This window comes from Lutra lutra, chromosome 8, assembly GCF_902655055.1.
Source record: "Lutra lutra chromosome 8, mLutLut1.2, whole genome shotgun sequence".
Classification (NCBI taxonomy): Eukaryota; Metazoa; Chordata; class Mammalia; order Carnivora; family Mustelidae; genus Lutra; species Lutra lutra.
In genome coordinates, this window is record NC_062285.1 from 19,699,456 (window position 1) to 19,718,691 (window position 19,236).

The 19,236-nt window shown below is 36.7% G+C and overlaps 1 protein-coding gene across 2 annotated transcripts in view; it reads right to left on the reverse strand.

Moving 5' to 3' along the window:
* The window catches only part of PLXDC2 (plexin domain containing 2), a 489,244-nt gene that overhangs the window by 139,046 nt on the left and 330,962 nt on the right, over window positions 1–19,236 (reverse strand). For both annotated transcript variants that reach the window (XM_047740347.1, XM_047740346.1), the window contains one exon: window positions 14,563–14,681. In XM_047740347.1, the coding sequence (XP_047596303.1) occupies window positions 14,563–14,681 (119 nt within the window). The remainder of the gene's footprint in view (window positions 1–14,562; window positions 14,682–19,236) is intronic.

Consider the following 19,236-nt stretch of genomic DNA (forward strand, 5'->3'; position numbering starts at 1 on the left):
TTATATTTAAGACAGACTTATAGGGCTGCCTGGGTGGCTTAATTGGTTAAGTGACTGCCTCTGGCTGGGGTCATAATCTCAGGGTCCTGGGATCCAGCCCCCCAATCAGGCTCCCTGCTCAGTGAGGACACTGCTTCCCTCCTCCTTCTGCCTCTCCCCACCTACTTATGCTTTTTTCCCTCTCTCTCTCAAATAAAAATCTTTTAAAAAAGACAGACTTATAATTAAAGAAGAAAAGACAAAAATTAGAAAAAAACATAGACAATATTTCCAGTTCCAGTTATATTTTGTATATCCTAATAACCACTAAGTCATAATTGCTAAGTAGCATTATTCATACATGCCTGATCAGGATTAAGTATGAAATCTTTGCTAACTTGTATTTGTCACTTGCTTTCATTCTCCAACATCTGTGACTGCAATTTCCCTCTTCAAGATGAGATATATTTTACCAGATAATTCTGTGGTAAGTGATTGTATTTCTTCTTTTCCCATACTCAAAGCGGAACTTGAGTTTGTATTGCTATCAGTTGGAAAATACTATTATACTACCACAAATATTATATTTTTATACAAGAGCTTGTTTCTCAGGTCACGTTTGGGTTCCTGCAGATCTCCTAGTATCTTATGCTTTCCCTTCTTTACACATTTTCTATTCTACCTCTTTAGTCTTTCTTCCTTATCTCTTTCATCAGCTAGCTACGTTCCACTTTGATTTCCTTTGCTCCATCGCTTTCCATCCTTTCACTCCCTTCCTTCATATTTTGTCTGTGAGTCAAACCCTCTCCTCCTGTGCTTTTTATCTGTGGTGAACTGATTGTACTAATGGCCTCCATCAATGGCCTCTTTGTATCCATACCCTTTGCCTTGTCACTTTTGGTCCCTTCTCACTTGGACTCTGTCTCAGTAACATGGCAAAAGATGATGACAGCAAACATGAAGCAAAAGAGAAGATTGAAAATGTACTTGCACATTTCCACCTCCTTTCTGGGATTCTGGCCAGTTCTATGATGGTATATGCCTTTGGTCTGCTGAAAATATAAGAGAGGCATATGGAGAAATGTTTCCTTTGAGCAGAGGTCATCTTTGACCAGGTAGCCTCTAACCAATCCACCAGCTAACAGCTGGCACATGAATGAGACTGTTGAGATGAGCAAAGTCCAAACCAGATCAGTAAAACTGCCAAGTTGATCCATAGATATCTTGTGAGAAATAAGAAATGGAGTTGTTTTAAGAAACTACATTTTGGGGTCATTTGTTACACAGTAACACTAACCGATACATTTTCTATTAGAGATCCAATGGCAAATAGCTCTGGGTATTTCTACATAAAATGAAAAAGATTCTTCCTCCTTAGGTTCAGGGAGTCAGATAAATACCTTCTTTACTTCTAGGTACAATTAAACTTGAAAGATGAGATGTTCCAGTGGAAGAGTTTCATTTTCTGCATTTTGTTTTCACTCTTCTATATCTCTTTGTTTCCTAGTTTATGCTTTTTCTTCTGGATTCCAAAAAAAATGAAGACTAATGTGTCTAAGTTACCTAGATTCAGACTTATTTAAACTAAGGAAAATCCATCCATATCAAAATGGGTAGCATAACAAGGTAGGTAGTCTTCTGTCATTGAAAATATCCTAAATTGGCCAGCCCTTCAGGAAGATAGTTGTATTTGAGCTATAAAGATGCTTTCAAGCCTCAGTTTGATGGCTTCACTCTATAGAACGATTTTGACTTTTCCAAGCTTCAACAAGTAAATTGTTAACTAGGGTGAAATACTCTATCCGTAAAGACAACTGAGGTAGGTAGAAATCATCCTCTGCTTCTAAGAGAAACAATTTAACTCACTGCCAGTTTTCTACTTATACTTATTCATAGGGCAGTAACTTCTGAGGGTTGTGTCTGACAAACCACTACTACCACAAACATTTCTATTATGCATCTTAATATAATGTGGAAATATAAAGTAGAAATAAATTTCTGAGAATATTATTTACTATACAAAAATTATTTTCCCCGGGTGCCTGGGTGGCCCAGTTGGTTGAGTGACTGCCTTCAGCTCAGGTCATGATCCCGGACTTCTAGGATTGAGTCCTGCATCGGGCTCCCAGCTCCTTGGGGAGTCTGCTTCTCCCTCTGACTTTTTCCTCTCTCATACTCTCTCTCACTCATTCTCTCTCAAATAAATGAATAAAATCTTTAAAAAATTTATTTTTCCTAAAAGGCATATACACTCTAGATGCTCTTTGATAAGCCAGAATTCATTCACTCATTTACTAGATATTAGCTAAATATTTTATGTATTATTGTAGGGATTATAGAAGAGACTAGAACAAATACCTTGCTATCACTGAGCTTATATTCTATAGGGCAGAGATTGACATAAAAACAAGTGAATGTAAAAACTAGAGTATGCTAAAAAGTGTTAAGGAGGAAACTAACGTGTGGTAAAGAGAGAGAAGGGGATGGGGCCTTCCTTAAGAGAAGGAGTCACAGAAAGTTTCTGTGATGAGATGACTTTTCTGTAGTCATGAGCTTGCCATGTGGATATGTGAGGAAAACTCTGAGTAGAAGGACCAGTACAGGCAAAGGTTTTGACTTAATTGTTTTTGGTGTCTTTCAGAATTAAAAGGTTATCACTGGAGAAGGAGGAATTACTAAGATTGTCAAAGGAGATGAGAGGTGGTGGAGGTAGATCATAGGGAGCATGCATTCCCCACAAACTATGGCAATGACTGAGGTTGATTTCACGTTGTAGAGTGAAGGTTTAGAGGATTTTGAACAGAGGAAGGATGTTCTTTTACATCTGAAAAAGACCAATCACCCTGGCTTCTGTGTGATCATGACTGTAGGGGGCAAGGGGAGACGCAGAAGCTAGTTAAGAAGGTATCACAGTTTTCTGGAAAAGAGATGGGTGGCTTGGACTACACTAGAGTGATGCATATAGGAGATGGAAGTGATGGAAAGATGGATTCCAGATGAATTGTGAAAGCACTGCTATGAAGCCAGGTCATGGATTTGAGGAGGGTGTGAGAAAGAGGAGAGCCAATGATGTCACCACAGCCTTGGTCTGAGTGAAAGAATGGTGTTGAGCTCTTCGTTGGGGTCACTGTGTTGTACACCTAGGGGGTGCTTTCAGACTGCAAGCCATGAGAAAGGAGTTGTCTGTCCATGAGAAGGGCCACCTGGGAAGAACTGGAGAAGAGTACTGAGACGTCCAGAGATGGACAGGTGAGAAGCAGAAGATTTGGAAAAGGATGATTTTATGGCAATACCACTGGCCTCAAATGTTTTTCTTTAAACTTTTACAGAGTTCATGAATACAAGTACAGATTTTCTAAAACTGGGCTCTTTTATTATATATTTTATTAAATATTAAAAGAAAATGTACAAGAAGCTCTTGGTTCCCTACATTTTCCAAGAAGGCACCAAGCCATTTATGAAACAATTGCACATAAGGTTTTGAAAACACTACTTTTGACAAGTGAATTAAATGCTTCATATGGTAAAAGATTAATGAGGAAAAGATGAACGATTCCAAGTTTTCTCATAGATTTCTTGCAGAAATAGTCTGTCTCTTTCCACCTGAGATTGTCATATATCCTTTTTACCTTGCTTTCTTGGACTGTAATCTTTTTATTTCCAGACATCAAAGGCATGGGGCTGTTCTCTGAAAGGATCATTCATCCGCTCACTTACTGTGGGTAAGGAATCGGGCTGTGTCAGCTCTCTGTGAGCAAGTCAGACCAGTCTGCAGGATTCCATGTGAGTATTTAATTTAGGGACCATTAGGATGAATCAGGAGGACTGTTAAAAGTCACATTGAACTTGAATTACTTTGAACAACAGAGCAATTGTGTGTGTGGGGTGTGTATCTGTGTATAAATAAACCATCTAGAATTATAGTCAGTATCACACAAATTAGCATAAGAGAGGATCTGGTCTGTCATTAGCATAAGAAAGTCACCTATTCTATAGAAGACTCTCTATGTACAAGGATATGAAGTACTCAAGTCAGAGAAGCTAGATGATGTCCAGGCACTCTAAAAATTTTGCTTTATGGGAAGCAGTATTTTTTTTATCCTTTCTACAAATTTCCAGTCATACTCAAAATATTTCCTAAATGGGGTGCCTGGATGGCTCAGTCATTAAGCGTCTGCCTTAAGCTCGGGTCATGATCCCAGGGTCCTGGGATGGAGCCCCACATCTGGCTCCCTGCTTGGTGGGGAGCCTGCTTCTCCCTCTCCCACTCCCTCTGCTTGTGTTCCCTTTCTCGTTGTGTCTCTATCAAAGAAATAAACAAAATCTTAAAAAAATATATTTCCTAAGTTAGTTCCTAGGGTTTTCAGGAAGCCATTCTGAAATAGTACCAACTCTAAACTATAGAAGCTTTTTTTTTTTTTAAGAAAAAAAGAAATGTACCTTCATTATTTTCAAGTGCCTCTAATAGCTGCCTTTTTATGTTTGAAGCAAAGCTAAATTTTCACTCAGCCTCTGTATGATTTGCATTGAATCATAAATTTCTGATAATGACTTTTACAATTACATTCATTCCACAGGATAGTTTTAGAAAAGGAACATTAACACCAGCTGAAATATGCTTCCATTTCAGCTCACACAAGCATTTATAAATTCTTACTTTTTAGGTATTTTAATTTTCGTTCCACTTTGCAGGACACAGAAAAGTCTATTATTTAAGTATAAATTTTTCTATAAGTGATATAATGAAGCAAATGAAGTATATAGACACAGAAAGGAGTTACAATAAGCAGATGAAATTAAGACAGGAAAAAAATATTAGGGATAGGCCAAGGTAGGGCAGAGCACGCTGGTCTGCAGGGGAAGGTCCAGAGACAAAAGCTGTTGTCTCTTCCATGCTGTGGTGTCATTCTCCAGGACACAGGGGCCCAACACGACCCATAAAACGTGAAGTTTTACCTCTGTCTCTGAAATAGTTAGGGAGGTAACAGCATGTTGCTTGAATCAGAGGTAATGGGATTTTATTTTCCTCTCTCTTCTGTATGGCAATCCTCACCAAAATATTCATTAGTTTCCATTACGGACCCAGCTATCTATCTAATAGGCGGGACAGCATCTCAGCAAGGGCTTGATTGAGTAGTGTGCCTTCCAAAGTAGGAATCACATGCCTATCACTGGAAAAGAATTACCCTAAACTCATTTTTGTTCACTCGCTAATTAGCAACATGGTGTCAAGCAGGTTAACATATATACATTGAAGAAAACCCAAGGCTTACTATTTTGCCCATTCTCACCTACATTCAGCCTTTAACTTCCTACCTCATCACCTTTAAATGTCAGATCTGGCTTCTCTGTTACTCAGTAGGGCATCCAATTATAAGGAGTCACGCTTTTCTTTATTATGATCAAAACAACACATAAAGTCCTCAGTATTAGTGCTTGGTTGTCTGAAAACTGCCTTTCGAACAGAAAGGCTTTCAATTAAATTTGACAATATAAAAATCCACTTGCTTTTCTCCATATTGTTAACATTTTGCACAACAATTTAGGCTTTTTTTTAGCTTACAGTTACCGATCTCCTTTCATATGCACTTGAGCTTTCATGAGCACTTGGGTATGAAAGCAAAGGAGAGCCATAAGCCAAATATATGTTCTTTTTTTGTTGTTTTTAATTTAATTTTTTTTCAGTGTTCCAAAATTCACTGTTCATGCGCCACACCCAGTGCTCCATGCAATACGTGCCCTCCATGATACCCACCACCAGGCTCACCCAACCCCTTGCCCCTCTCCCCTCCAAAACCTTCAGTTTGTTTCTCAGAGTTAGAGATATGTTCTTAACAGCCCTCTCTCCCCCACCTCCATAATCACAGCCTATAGAGAATCTGGAAGAAGAACAACATACGGCTAATAAGTAAGGACAGCCCTTCTATTAAACGAGGAGTTTTAAGCTGAATCTTTATATAAACTAGTGCTAGCCTAGGGTAAGAACAAAGAAACTGCTGTGGGAGAGACTGGAGGGAACATAAAAGTACACTTCCCAGTGAACTATTGCTACGTAGAAATGCAGAGCAAGTGATCGAGGGCTTCTGATTTTTCAAGGGGCAATACAAATCTGTATTCTTGTTTAAAACCTCTGATATCTAAATGTTGGCAACATGTCCATTTTGCAAACACACACTCACGCATGCACACACACACAATCACTGTGAGCTCTGATTTAAAGAGTCCCCCAAATGGACTAACAACTAGAGTTGGAGCTTCACATAAAATAAGACACTGAGGCAGACGACTGTTGTGCAGCGGGGCTCAAGACAGTAAAACCATGCTGGGAACTCTATCTGGGTTTACAGGTAGACAAGGGAGCTTGCCTACACGTGGCCTGGGAATAAAACACAAGAGGAAAAGAGTGGGATTGGGAAACTACTTGACCTTAGAAAGACGAGAGGAATGCACAGTCCTTTCCCCTCAAGGAGAGACAAAAGAGCTCTATGGCCATGGAGCGTGAGAGCAGGAGGATAGGATGTGGCTTGATATCAGCAAGAGCAACCTCCCAGTGACCTCTCAGGGATGAAAGGGAGGAAGGCTTCAAGGAGAAAATGCACCAGAAAGATGAAACACATTCACCAAGAAAACGACAACTAGGGGCAGGGCCAGCATTATAGTAAGTTTCTGTTTCTTTCTTTCTTTTTTTTTTTTAAGATTTACTTATTTATTTGAAAGGGAGAGAAGAGAGAGAGAGCGCACATAAGTTGGTGAGGGAGAGAGAGAATCTTCAAGCAGAGTCCCCACTAAGCGTGGAGTCCAATGTGAGGCTCAATCCCAGGACTCTGAGATCACGACCTGAGTTGAAATCAAGAGTTGTACGCTTAACCTACTAAGCCACCAGGTGCCCCCAAATTTCTCCTTTTAAAACTTTTTTCTAGGTAGATCCTGTTATTGGAACATTATAAAGAGAAAATGGTTCAATTTGTCATTTTCTTACACTGTGAAAAGTAAAAAGAAATTAAAACATCAGGAGCTTTTATATGTGATATAACTTAAAAAAGTATATCTACAAATGCAAATGAATTAGATTCTAAATAAAGGTATGTAGATATCATTTTATATTTCATGTATTTAAAATATGGACAACACTATAATGTAAAATCATCTGTGTCTACATCTTTAGAATGATTTCTTAAGAGTTTATAATCAGGGGGCGCCTGGGTAGCTCAGTGGGTTGAGCCGCTGCCTTCGGCTCAGGTCATGATCTTAGGGTCCTGGGATCGAGCCCTGCATCGAGCCCTGCATCGAGCCCTGCATCAGGTTCTCTGCTCGGCAGGAAGCCTGCTTCCTCCTCTCTCTCTGCCTGCCTCTCTGCCTACTTGTGATCTCTCTTTGTCAGATAAATAAATAAAGTCTTTAAAAAAAAAAGAGTTTATAATCAGCATTTTATGTCATCTAGGTTTTCTCAACCTTGAATCATAAATTTATTAATTTTATAAATTTTATTTGAATTTTATTTGAATATAAATATATAATGTATAGGTATATATTTCAAACATATATCTGTATATATATGTAATTCTAGTAATTTACTGGCACAACTATAAAGTGTTTTGGATGCATATGTATTATATAAACACATGTCCAACGTTCTCACACACAGAGCAGTAGCCATAAAGGCAAATAACTTCATTTCAATGGCAAATGTTTCATTGCTCAGTTCTTTTTGGGTTTCTCTTATTCTCTTGAATTATTTTTTTCCATAAATTCTACAAGCTCAGCAAGTGTTCATCTTTCAGTACTTACAGGATGATTACCATGAATGAAGACTCATTACAGTTTAAATAAGAGAAATAGTCTTAAAAGAAATTTTCAAAATGTATTAAGGGTGCCATTTAAACCTACACCCAATTGGCAATGGTGATTTATTAACTATGCATTCTTCCACAGAAACAGTGGAAGTTAGTGGATGTTACAGTGGATGTTACACTAAGGTACATTAAGTTTAAACACTTAAATGATAAAATAGATTAGAAAGTGATTTTACTTAATAAACAATAAAGTTCTTCTATACTGATCTCCTCTAAGATTTGCTAAAGGAGACAGTCAGGTATTCAACCAAGAAAATGGATAGAATAGGCTGACTCATAGGTAGGGTATACACTCTCTATGATTCTCCCCTGCTGCCATATAGAAGGATTATATGACTTTTTTTCAATTGCACTGTCTGAAATTGATGACTACCCTATCCCTCCTATGAGCTGGTTAAAAGAAAATAACCATATTTGCAAGAGAAACAGAATCACATCCTCCCCTAGTTTGTATCTAAAGTAACATTAAATTCAAAATACAAGAGGAGAAATAATGCAATAAATTCAAAATAAAAAAGAGAAACACAAATCAGAGGAAATGTAACTTCTGAAATATTATGGTATACTACAAAAGACAGCATCAGGATTGTAAGAAATCTGATTTCAAACTCCTAATGTTTTTGGAATGAAATCTATGTGTAGGTAGATACCTTGTTACATTATCAATGGTCCCGAATTTTAGGTCTATATCTACCGTAATCAAGCAAATAAGCATCATTATTCAATAGTAACTAAAAACAATATAAAGAATATGGGTTCTAGGTCACAGCTGGTTATTAACAGAATAGGAAATGGGAATGGTGAGTTTCCAAATTCTAATTGTTTAAGAAAGGGTGCATGTTTTATTTTTTTTTTTTTATTTTATTTTTTTAACTACATACAACCTCTTTTCATTTTTTAAAATATTAATAAAACAGGAGAACCTGGGTGGCTCAGTCGTTAAGCATCTGCCTTTGGCTCAGGACATGATCCCAAGGTCCTGAGATCCAGCCCTGCATCAGGCTCCCTGCTCAGTGGGAAGCCTGCTTCTCTCTCTTGCACTCCCCTGCTTGTATTCCATCTCCTGCTGTCTCTCTCTTTGTCAAGTAAATAAACAAAATCTTTAAAAAAAAAGATTAGTAAAATAAATAAAATAAATGTTATGGAAAGGCAAACCATTCTTTCTTGTGCTCTCAAGAGGGTTATAGCATAATAATGACTAGCTAGGAAAGACTGTCCAAGATATTGAAGTGAGTGAAGCAGTTCAGTCATTTCCGTTTTTTTTTAAAGATTTATTTATTTATTTTGGGGGGTACACAAGAGGAGGGGGAGGTGTAAAGGGAGAAGGAGAGAGAAATTTAAGCAGACTCCTTGCTGAGCATGGTGCCTGACACAAGGCTCAACCGGGGGCTCAATCTCATGACCTGGAGATCAGGATCTAGATAGAGATCATGACCTGAGCCAAATCCCAGTCAGATGCTTAACTGACTGTACCATCAAGGTGCCCTCGGTTTAGTTATTTCTCGAAAAGCAAGTCCAGAGGGAGGCAGTACAGTACAGTGATTAGGTCTACAAGCTTTGGAGTTATATTCCCTTGGATGAATCTTTGTTTCATAATTTGAGAAAGTTACTGAACCTCTCTGGATGTTTCAGTTCCTCACTCTATAAATGATAAAAGCAACTACCTCGTGTGTGTGTGTGTGTGTGTGTGTGTGTGTGTGTGTGTGTGTGTGTGTGAGAGAGAGAGAATTATATGAGCAAACATTTTTTGTTTATTTATTTGACAGACAGAGATCACAAGTAGGCAGGGATGCAGGGAGAGAGAGAGAGAGGAGGAATATGAGATAAATTTTAAGCACTTGGGTCACTGCCTGGCATGTATGAAGAGTTCAATGAATGCTAGATTGTATCAAATTAGGAGATGGTTATTAAAAGTGAATGGGACTTCTGGCTATGGCAGACAAACTTGTAAAAGACCATTTCTCCTACTGAGATCAAGCAGGAAAGATAAATAACATATGGAAAGCACCTGTTGAAGGCATCAGGCAGCCATCAAAGAGCAAAGACTCGAAAAGCCAAGATTCCAGAGAAAGGAAATCACAGAAGTGAATGCAATACCACCTTCCTATCAATGCATTTGGCAATTTACAAGCAAGATTTAGAGACTGAGAAACTGAACAGAACTTCAGATTTGAAGCTGAGGAAAACACAGGGGATCAGGGCCATTAAGGAAAAAGGTCCTGTAGTAAAACCCAGGCCTGGGTGGAGGTTCCTGAAGGACTACTTTCTAAGACTAAGTGCTAACCAGAAATACACCAGTCTTTATAAGGACTGATGCTCAACTTTGAATGAGCTTAGCCCTGATAGTATTAAATAATCTGTTCCATCCTACCTGCCAAACAGAAAAAGCAAACATTCATTGGAGGAAGAAAACATCATCCACAACCTCAAAGTATCTTTTTAGTGGTTGTAAACAATGCCCAATATTGGATCAAAGATTATCTGGCATTCAAGGAGATGGGACCAACGGATGAAAATCTAGAGGAGAAGCCAAAAAAAAAAAAAGACATGATAGAAACAGACCCACAGGAAACCTAGATAAAGCCATAAACTTTAAAGGCACTATTATTATTATATTAAGGAAATAGAGGGCAAGATGGTTAATTTTATCAGATAATTAAAATCGATGCCCAAGACACAAATGGATACTGTGAAACTGGAAAATGCATTAAAGTGAACAGTTGGTAATCTGACAGAAAATTAAGAAAAAGACAATCTGATTTTTGGGTTTTCACTTCATCCCAAGTAAATGGTATCTTTAAAGTGAACTAAAATAAACAGCTGTGTAACAATGGGGAACTATAACTTAGAATAGAATTTTAAATCTTTAGTTCAAAAATAAAAATACCTCAGGAAAGGTAACTTACTTATTTAAAGGAATCCAAACCTCCACTATTCCTTTTACCAGTGTGGCTAGAAGAACATTGGGATTTTGATGGGCGAGCACTGAATGACCCAAAGAGATCTGTATTCAATCCTATTTTAAACAGCAGTAGTACCCTCTTACCTCAATTCTGTTATAAGCAAAATTGTTATGAGTGCAAATGTATGTTCTAATTTTGACCATTATTGATCTAGTTTGTACTGTAAAAAATTATACTGTTGGAGAAATGACTATATGAGGAACATGGCAGAGTTGAAGGTCATCTGAGTGGTTAGTATGGGCAGATGGCATGTTAAGAGTTAATAAAAGAAACATAATTATCCACTGGAATACATCACTTGAGGGAAATAAAAACGAAATTTGTGTCAATAAGTTTATTCAATGCATTACTAATTTTACTCTACAATTAAACCAAGTGCTCTGTTGGTAGTTTCTGCATACATCGGATTTTTTTTCTTCTCACTCACATAAAATAAAATAAAACAAAGCTGGCATTAGCCAGTTAGGAGAAACTTAGTACAGAAAGACTTATGCTTAATTCCCTATCTATAATGTTGGTTCTGTAAATTTAACCTGGACAGGAACACAAAATTATACTCTTTATTAAGTCCTTATGATTTCACTAGTAACTCAACTAGGAATACTTCTAACTGTATGAGATTGTAATTGTATCATTTATTGGAGTCAGATAAAAAGATTACTAAACACCAAACATTAGCCAATATTTATTTAAAAATGAGAATATATTTGTGAATTATTATACATAATCTTCTTGGGAAAGAAAAAAACAATGTTGAGGTACCTTGGCCTCACCAAATTAGACCCTTTAGTCCTGGATTTGTCCTTAACTAACTCTGCAACCTCAAGCATGTTATTTAACCTTTCTGATGCAGTATGCTTAGCTATAAAATAAAGATAATTTTGCATGATCTAATTCTATAATTAAGCTATACACATTTATTAAGTACCTTCAGCACCAGTGCCTTTATGACTATTAAGAATATACGATATTGCTGAAGAATAGAAAACTATACTGTATGTGAAAGCACCTTGTGAAGGATAATACATTATGTAAACAACTAACTATTTTATGCTATTTTGATCATAAATGTTTTCTAGAAATGTCAGAAACATCTAGTTTTCTTCTCAAGTGCAAGGGAACCCTTACTGTGGCAAATTTTACAAATAGAAATTTACATCAGCAAAATAAAATGTATGACAATTACTGGAAAAATTAAGGTATAATATGAAATAAAAAGTTGCTTTCTTTTTTTTTAAATCATTTTTAAAATTTATTTTCAGCATAATAGTATTCATTGTTTTTGTACCACACCCAAGGCTCCATGCAATCCGTTCCCTCTCTAATACTCACCACCTGGTTCCCCAAACCTCCCACCCCCCCACCTCTTCAAACCCTTCAGATTGTTTTTCAGAGTCCATAGTCTCTCATGGTTCACCTCCCCTTCCAATTTCCCCCAACTCCCTTCTCCTAACTCCCCATGTCCTCCATGCTATTTGTTATGCTCCACAAATAAGTGAAACCATATAATTGACTCTCTCTGCTTGACTTATTTCACTCAGCATAATCTCTTCCAGTCCCGTCCATGTTGCTACAAAAGTTGGGTATTCATCCTTTCTGATGGAGGCATAATACTCCATGGTGTATATGGACCACATCTTCATTATCCATTCGTCTGTTGAAGGGCATCTTGGTTCTTTCCACAGTTTGGCAACCGTGGCCAGTGCTGCTATAAACATTGGGGTACAGATGGCCCTTCTTTTCACTACATCTGTATCTTTGGGGTAAATACCCAGTAGTGCAATTGCAGGGTCATAGGGAAGTTCTATTTTTAATTTCTTGAGGAATCTCCACACTGTTCTCCAAAGTGGCTGCACCAACTTGCATTCCCACCAACAGTGTAAGAGTGTTCCCTTTTCTCCACATCCACTCCAACACATGTTGTTTCCTGTCTTGCTAATTTTGGCCATTCTAACTGGTGTAAGGTGATATCTCAATGTGGTTTCTAACCAGAATAAAGAAAGAACAATAAGGCCAATAATAAAGCAATGACTTCTTTAGAACTCTGGGTTCAGAAGGACTAGTGTTCAATAGGATAATAGTCTGGAAATACAAAGAAAGTGTTAAAATTGCCTATCAATATAATATTCCCCACTTCAAAACAGGAAAATCAGAGTGGAAAATTTTTCTTTGATTACAATAAAGAAACAAAAAATATTTTAAAAATACCAAATCCACTACAAAGAAGGAATAGAAAAAATGAACTGTTACTCTGCAATGTGAGACATCCATGAGAATAGTATAAATAAAGATGATGATTTTTATAATCAAGACTAGAAAGAGAGACCACAATAATAAAAAAAAAATCCGTTTTGAAAAAGCCTACAGTTAGTGAGATTTAAGACCCTAGGCTTACTGACCCTACTTCTTTCCAGAAACTTTGCCACTGCTAGTTAAAATAGTTGAAAATTAACATTCTATAACGATACTCTGCAGTTTTAGAATTATACTAGATTATTATGAAAACTAGAAATGAACGGTCCCTTTGAGCTATATTCTCCCAGCTTGCAAGTAAGGTGATACAAGAATATGAAGGGCTATGATATTAAACCATAGCTGTTGATAAGAAGCACCAAGCAGATCAGATTCTATGATTCTATATTATATTCTATTTATATTATTACCCCAAGTAAAAATGATCAATACCACATGGAAGAATTCTCCAAAGGAGTGGAAATATTTGAAATGATTATAAGATTTCCAAAAGCTGACCTAGTTAATTGAAATAAAACTATCCCTTACCCTATAGAAAAGATGTATTTCAGAAAACTTGACCAAAGTGAATAATTTTTAAATTTTCAACATACTTTTACTAGTCAAAGATGCATTTGTCAACAAAAAATAACCCTTCAAATGATATACTGAGTCTGTATTATTATAAATACCCATTAACCCATGGGTTAATATGCTTAGCAACTGTCTAAAATAGCACATCTACTGTTCCTGGAATATTTTTCTTTTATTCTTTTTTTTTTTCTGAAATTTTTTCTTATATTTATTTTGTTCCCCTAAAGTTTAGGTTGTCTAATATACCGTGATTATATTGTCAATAGACTTTCTAAGCTACACATGTTATTATTCTAATTTAGACATTCTATAAATTTAAGGCAATAATTTAGTAAATCTCCATTCTTTGCTTTGTGAATTTGGTAAAATGAAACAAACCATAAGTTTAAATTCCATTCTTATTTCTGTCATTTAGAATGCTAATTAATTTTGCCTATCGGGTTGAAATATACACTGGTTAAAGGGATTGTGGGTCCTAATATGCCTTCAGTATTGGGTCATGGAACCACACAAGTTTTCATGTATAATAATAGTTTTGGAGTTAGAATCAAAACATGTCATGGAAATTGAAAGGAAAAAGAAACAAAAATAAATATAATCAGATGTAGGAGAGAAGTCCTTCCAAGTTGGAAATACTTTTTCTTAGAGATATTTCATTATAATACCATCAGAATATAATTTCATAATTCTATGAAATTCACTAATCATAATACCAATGATATCAGCATAAGTGATATCAGCATACAAAACAAAATCCAAAGAATTAACAATCAGTGCTACCTAGTAGATTAAAAAAAATTTTTTTTGTATGAAGCAAAAGAAACCAAGATATGAGAAAGCGATTTGAGGTTCATGATTATAAAATGTCCCTTTCTTGACACTTGGAGAAAAAGATAGAAGTCAAGATCAAGGGGAAAGGACATCATCAATACATTACTTACTTCTTTGTATCCAAAGATGATGCGTCCATCCATGAGGAGGGTTGCCTGGAATGTGAAGCTTCCCAGGTTGTAATTATCCTGGAGATGTACGTGGTCCCACTGGACAACAAGTGCTGTGCCTATAAACCCCATTGAAACAGAAGAAATGCATTCATAAATATATATCAATCAATTCTGGTGACAGACTTCACAAAACCATGGATATAGTCTTCAAATCTAATAGTTGTGCTTCTTAAATTTTACATGGTTAATTGGAATTCATTACTGAAATAGTTTTTGGGATATTTTTAAACAATTGAGTATTCTCTAAATATTTAGTAAAACCGAATCTCATACTGAGGTTAATATTGAGCCCAGTATGAGGGAATTTTGCCTTAGGAAGTCCATTAATGTTAATGGGTACTGTCTGCTTAAATTTCTATGAGCCACTTTCAAAATGCAACCCAAGGGAACTGAATGAACTTCAAATACATTTGACAAATGCTGAGAAAGAAAGGGACACATTCAGGAAAGCTAGAATCACTTATAAAAGACCTGAAAATGTTTCTTCGATACTTAGAATTAGAGTCTTCCATGCTGAAAAAAATTCCTTCAGCACTAATGGGAATTTTCTTCTCTGGTTCACAATACTGCATTTCTGTCTTTGTAGTATTGCTTCAAGGAGGTTGCAAGGCAGCTTAAAGGGCCCGAAGTAAAGATTTATGAAGCTCCCTTGAGGTACATTGGGAGGAATGAATCTTCAGTGCTATGTTTCATATTCTGATGAGTCAATCAGCCAGAATCAACTATAAACTATTAACATGAAATGTGAAGTGAAATAGCCTAATAGCCACCGATGAGAAGTCACAGTTTTGTTTTAAATGACACTGTTTATTTTCAATTTTTTCCTAAAAGAAAAAAAATGAGCAGCTAAGACTTTAGCTTAGCTCTAAGTATTGGATTTTTTTGGTTGGTTAAAAAAAATCATGTTTACATTCTGTAAAAATGTTTTACAGAAATGAAAAGTATTTTACAGAAATTGAAATTCACAGAACTAAAAGAGATAAACCTATCTCACAGGTCAGTAAACATCTGATTGAAAAGGAAAAAAGAACCAAGACTGTATGACAGAGAGCTTCTGGGTTAGTGAACATGTGGAATTGCTGGGAGAGTAGTGTGCTCCACACCTCTTCCCACATGCCTTGCACTATTGGCTTCTTCCATCTGACTGCTCATAACTTAATCCCTGTATTTGATTGATGTAAAACAGAATACTGTCTGCACTGTGTTTTTGAATTCAACATAATGCTGAAAGCTTTTGACCAATATGTGACATGGGAGGCTTCTGAATTTCCCTCCTCCCATGGACACACCCAATGTACACACAGAACTAGACACAGAGCAATTTCTTCCAAGAGAAATCTAAAAACTAGCTGAGTAACTACTGTAATTTAGGCAACTGAGAAAATACCCACATTGAAACTGCATATATCTAGGTACTGTGATCCTCTCTGGAGCCCAAAAGAGCCAGCGGGCACCTCCCCCACCTTCTTCTTTTTGCTCACTCTGACAATAAAAACAGGTAACCAACATCCTTCTGGAAAGGAGCTTGTACATGTCTGACACCCAGCTTTGGTTGCTGTCACCCAAGAGACAGGCCCCCAGATCACCTGGTTCTGAAAGACAACTGGATTTCCATTTACAAGTCCCATAGGACTGCAGCAGACAAAGAAACAACAGGTATGCACATGAGTACTTGCCATGGCTATGCTCCCAGGGCTCAGCAGAGAGAGAGCAGACAAAAATGCCCATCTTGCCCTGGAAGGGTGTGACTATGTACTTTATAGGCTGGAGCATGTGGGTCTGGCTTTTAGTCCATTTAGCTGTTGACTATTATCCTCCCTAGGACCCAAAAGATTTGATGAGCACTTCCCTCACCATCTCTCTCTGGCTAACTTCAATAATAAAATCAAGCTGCCAGTATCCACCTTGAAAGAGCTTGTCCACACATCTATGTCCTCACTTTTATAGTTTAGCCATCCAGGATTTAGGCAGCCAAATCACCTTGCTCTGATAGAAGATTGTATTTACAAATCCTAAAGGATTATAGCAAATAAGCAGTTTCTAAATGGGTGAAGGAGCACCCCCTTACGGCTAGTAGAGAGACCAGGCAAAAATGCCTATCTCCCAGTATCCCTCCAGAAGCAGTTTGACTGCATGCTTTCTTAGCTGCTGCCCGAGGGTCTGGCTCCAGATCAACCCCATGTGTAGGTGTTGACTATGTCATTCCCTTTGAAACACTGATGGATTTTGGCACAGTCTCAACCACAGGGAACCTCTAAGAACAAACACTATGATTATCCCTGATAGATATTTGAGAGACAACCAGGAGGTTGGGCTGTGCTTATGGATGCAGTTTGTGTCCTACATAAGCCACTCTGACAAGACTAGAGGACATGGGTATTTTATCTAATGTGCAGAAACTAACAGAGACAAGAAAATGAAAACAAACAAACAAAAAAACCCAAAAAACAGAAAACAAAAAACAACAGGGTAATATGTTCCAAACAAAAGAACAAGATAAATCTCCAGAAACCAACCTTAATGAAACATGAATAAGTTAATTTACCTAAATGAGTTCAAAACAGCCGTCATAAAGATGCTCACCGAGGTTACAAAAGCAATCATGAATGAAGTGAGAATTTCAACAAAGAAATAGAAAATCATTAAAAAGTACTAAATACAAATCAGATGAAGAATGCAATACTGACATGAAAATTTTAATAGAGTGGTTCAATAAGAGTGTAGATGAAGTAGAAGAAAGGAACAATGCACATGAAGACAGGGCGGTGCAATTCATCTAATCAGCAAACAAAAAGAAAAGAGTGAAGATAGCTTGAGGAATATATGGGACACCATCAAGTGGACTGATGTTCATATTATAGGAATCCAAGGAGGAGAAGAGAGAAAGAAAGGGGAAGAAAGCTTGTTCAAAGAAATAATGGCTGAAAACTTCCCTAACCTGGAGAAATAAACAGATATCCAGATATAGGAAGCCCCAAAATACCAAATAAGTTGAATCAGGGAGGCTAACATTTAGACACACTATATTAAATTATCAGAAGTTGAAAACAAAGAATCATAAAAGCAGCAAGAGGAAAGCAACTGACTGCTTACAACGGAACCCTCATAAGACAATGAGAAGATTTTTCAGCAGAAAACTTGCAGGCCAGAAAGAGTAGGAGGAGATATTCAAAGTGCTGATAGAAAGGAAAAAACCATCAACCAAGAGTACTCTACCAAAAAGAGCTGTCCTTCAGAAATGGCAAAGAAATGGAGTTTTCCAAACAAACAAAAACTGAAGGAATTCATCACAATTAGACCAGCTTTATAAGAAATACGAAAGGGTGGTCTTTGAGCTAAAATGAAAGGATACAAAGAAGTAATAGGAATTATATGAAAACACAAAACTTACTAGGGTAAAGGCAAATATAAAGTTAATTCAGAATACTCTAATATTGCAACAGTGATGGATAAATCACTTATAACTCATGCATAAAGCTTAAAAGACAAAAGCTATAAAATAACTATAATAATTTGTTAATGGATATACAACATAAAAAGTAAACTGTGCCATCAAAAACATAAAATGTTAGGGCACCTTGGTGCCTCAGCAGTTGGGGTGGTCTACCTTTGGCTCACATCATGATCCTGTAGTCCTGGGATTGAGCCTCACACTGGGGGGTCCCTGCTCAGTGGGGAGTCTGCTTCTCCCTCAGCCCCTCCCCCCAGTGCTCGCACACACACTCTCTCTCCAATAAATTGTAAAAAAATCTTCAAAAAAAGCCATAAAACGCGGTGGACGTTATAAAATATAGAGCTATTATATGAGTTTGTGTTAGTCATGATTGGCTTAAAATAGACTGTATAAACATAAGATGTTTTATATAAGCCTCATAGTAACCACAAACAAAAACGTATAGTAGATATACAGAAGATGAAGTAGAAGGAATCAAGCACACAGCTACAGAAAATGATCAAATCACAGAGATAAAGAGCAAGAGAGGAAGAAAGGAAAAAAGGAACTACAAAACCTCCAGAAGACAACTACCAAAATGACAACAGTAAATCCATACCTATCAATAGTTACTTTATATGTAGATGGGCTTAAATTCTCCAATCAAAAGTCATAGAGTGAAAAAAGAAAAGACATAGAGTGGCTGAAGAGATTAAAAAAAAAAAGAATAAAAAAAACTTTTATATATGCTCATAAGAAACATACTTTAGTTTTAAGGACACATGTAAACTGAAAGTGTAATTATGGAAGACAGTATGCCATGCAAATGGAAACCAAAAGAAAGCAGGTAGAATTATATTAGATATTATAGACTTTAAGCCAAAATCTGTAACAAAAAGAAAAGGAGGTCATTATGTAATGATAAATGGGTCAATTCATCAAAAGGATATAACAATTGTAAAAATTTATGTACCCACATCAGAGCAGCTAAATATATAAAGCAAATATAAACAGATCTGAAGGCAGAAATAAACAGCAACACAGTAATAGTAGGGAACTTCATATCCTACTTTTAACAATGGACAGATCATCCAGTCAGAAAATCAATATGGAAACATTGGACTTAAACTACCTGTTAGACAAGATAGAACCAACAGAAATATGCAGACTAGTCATCC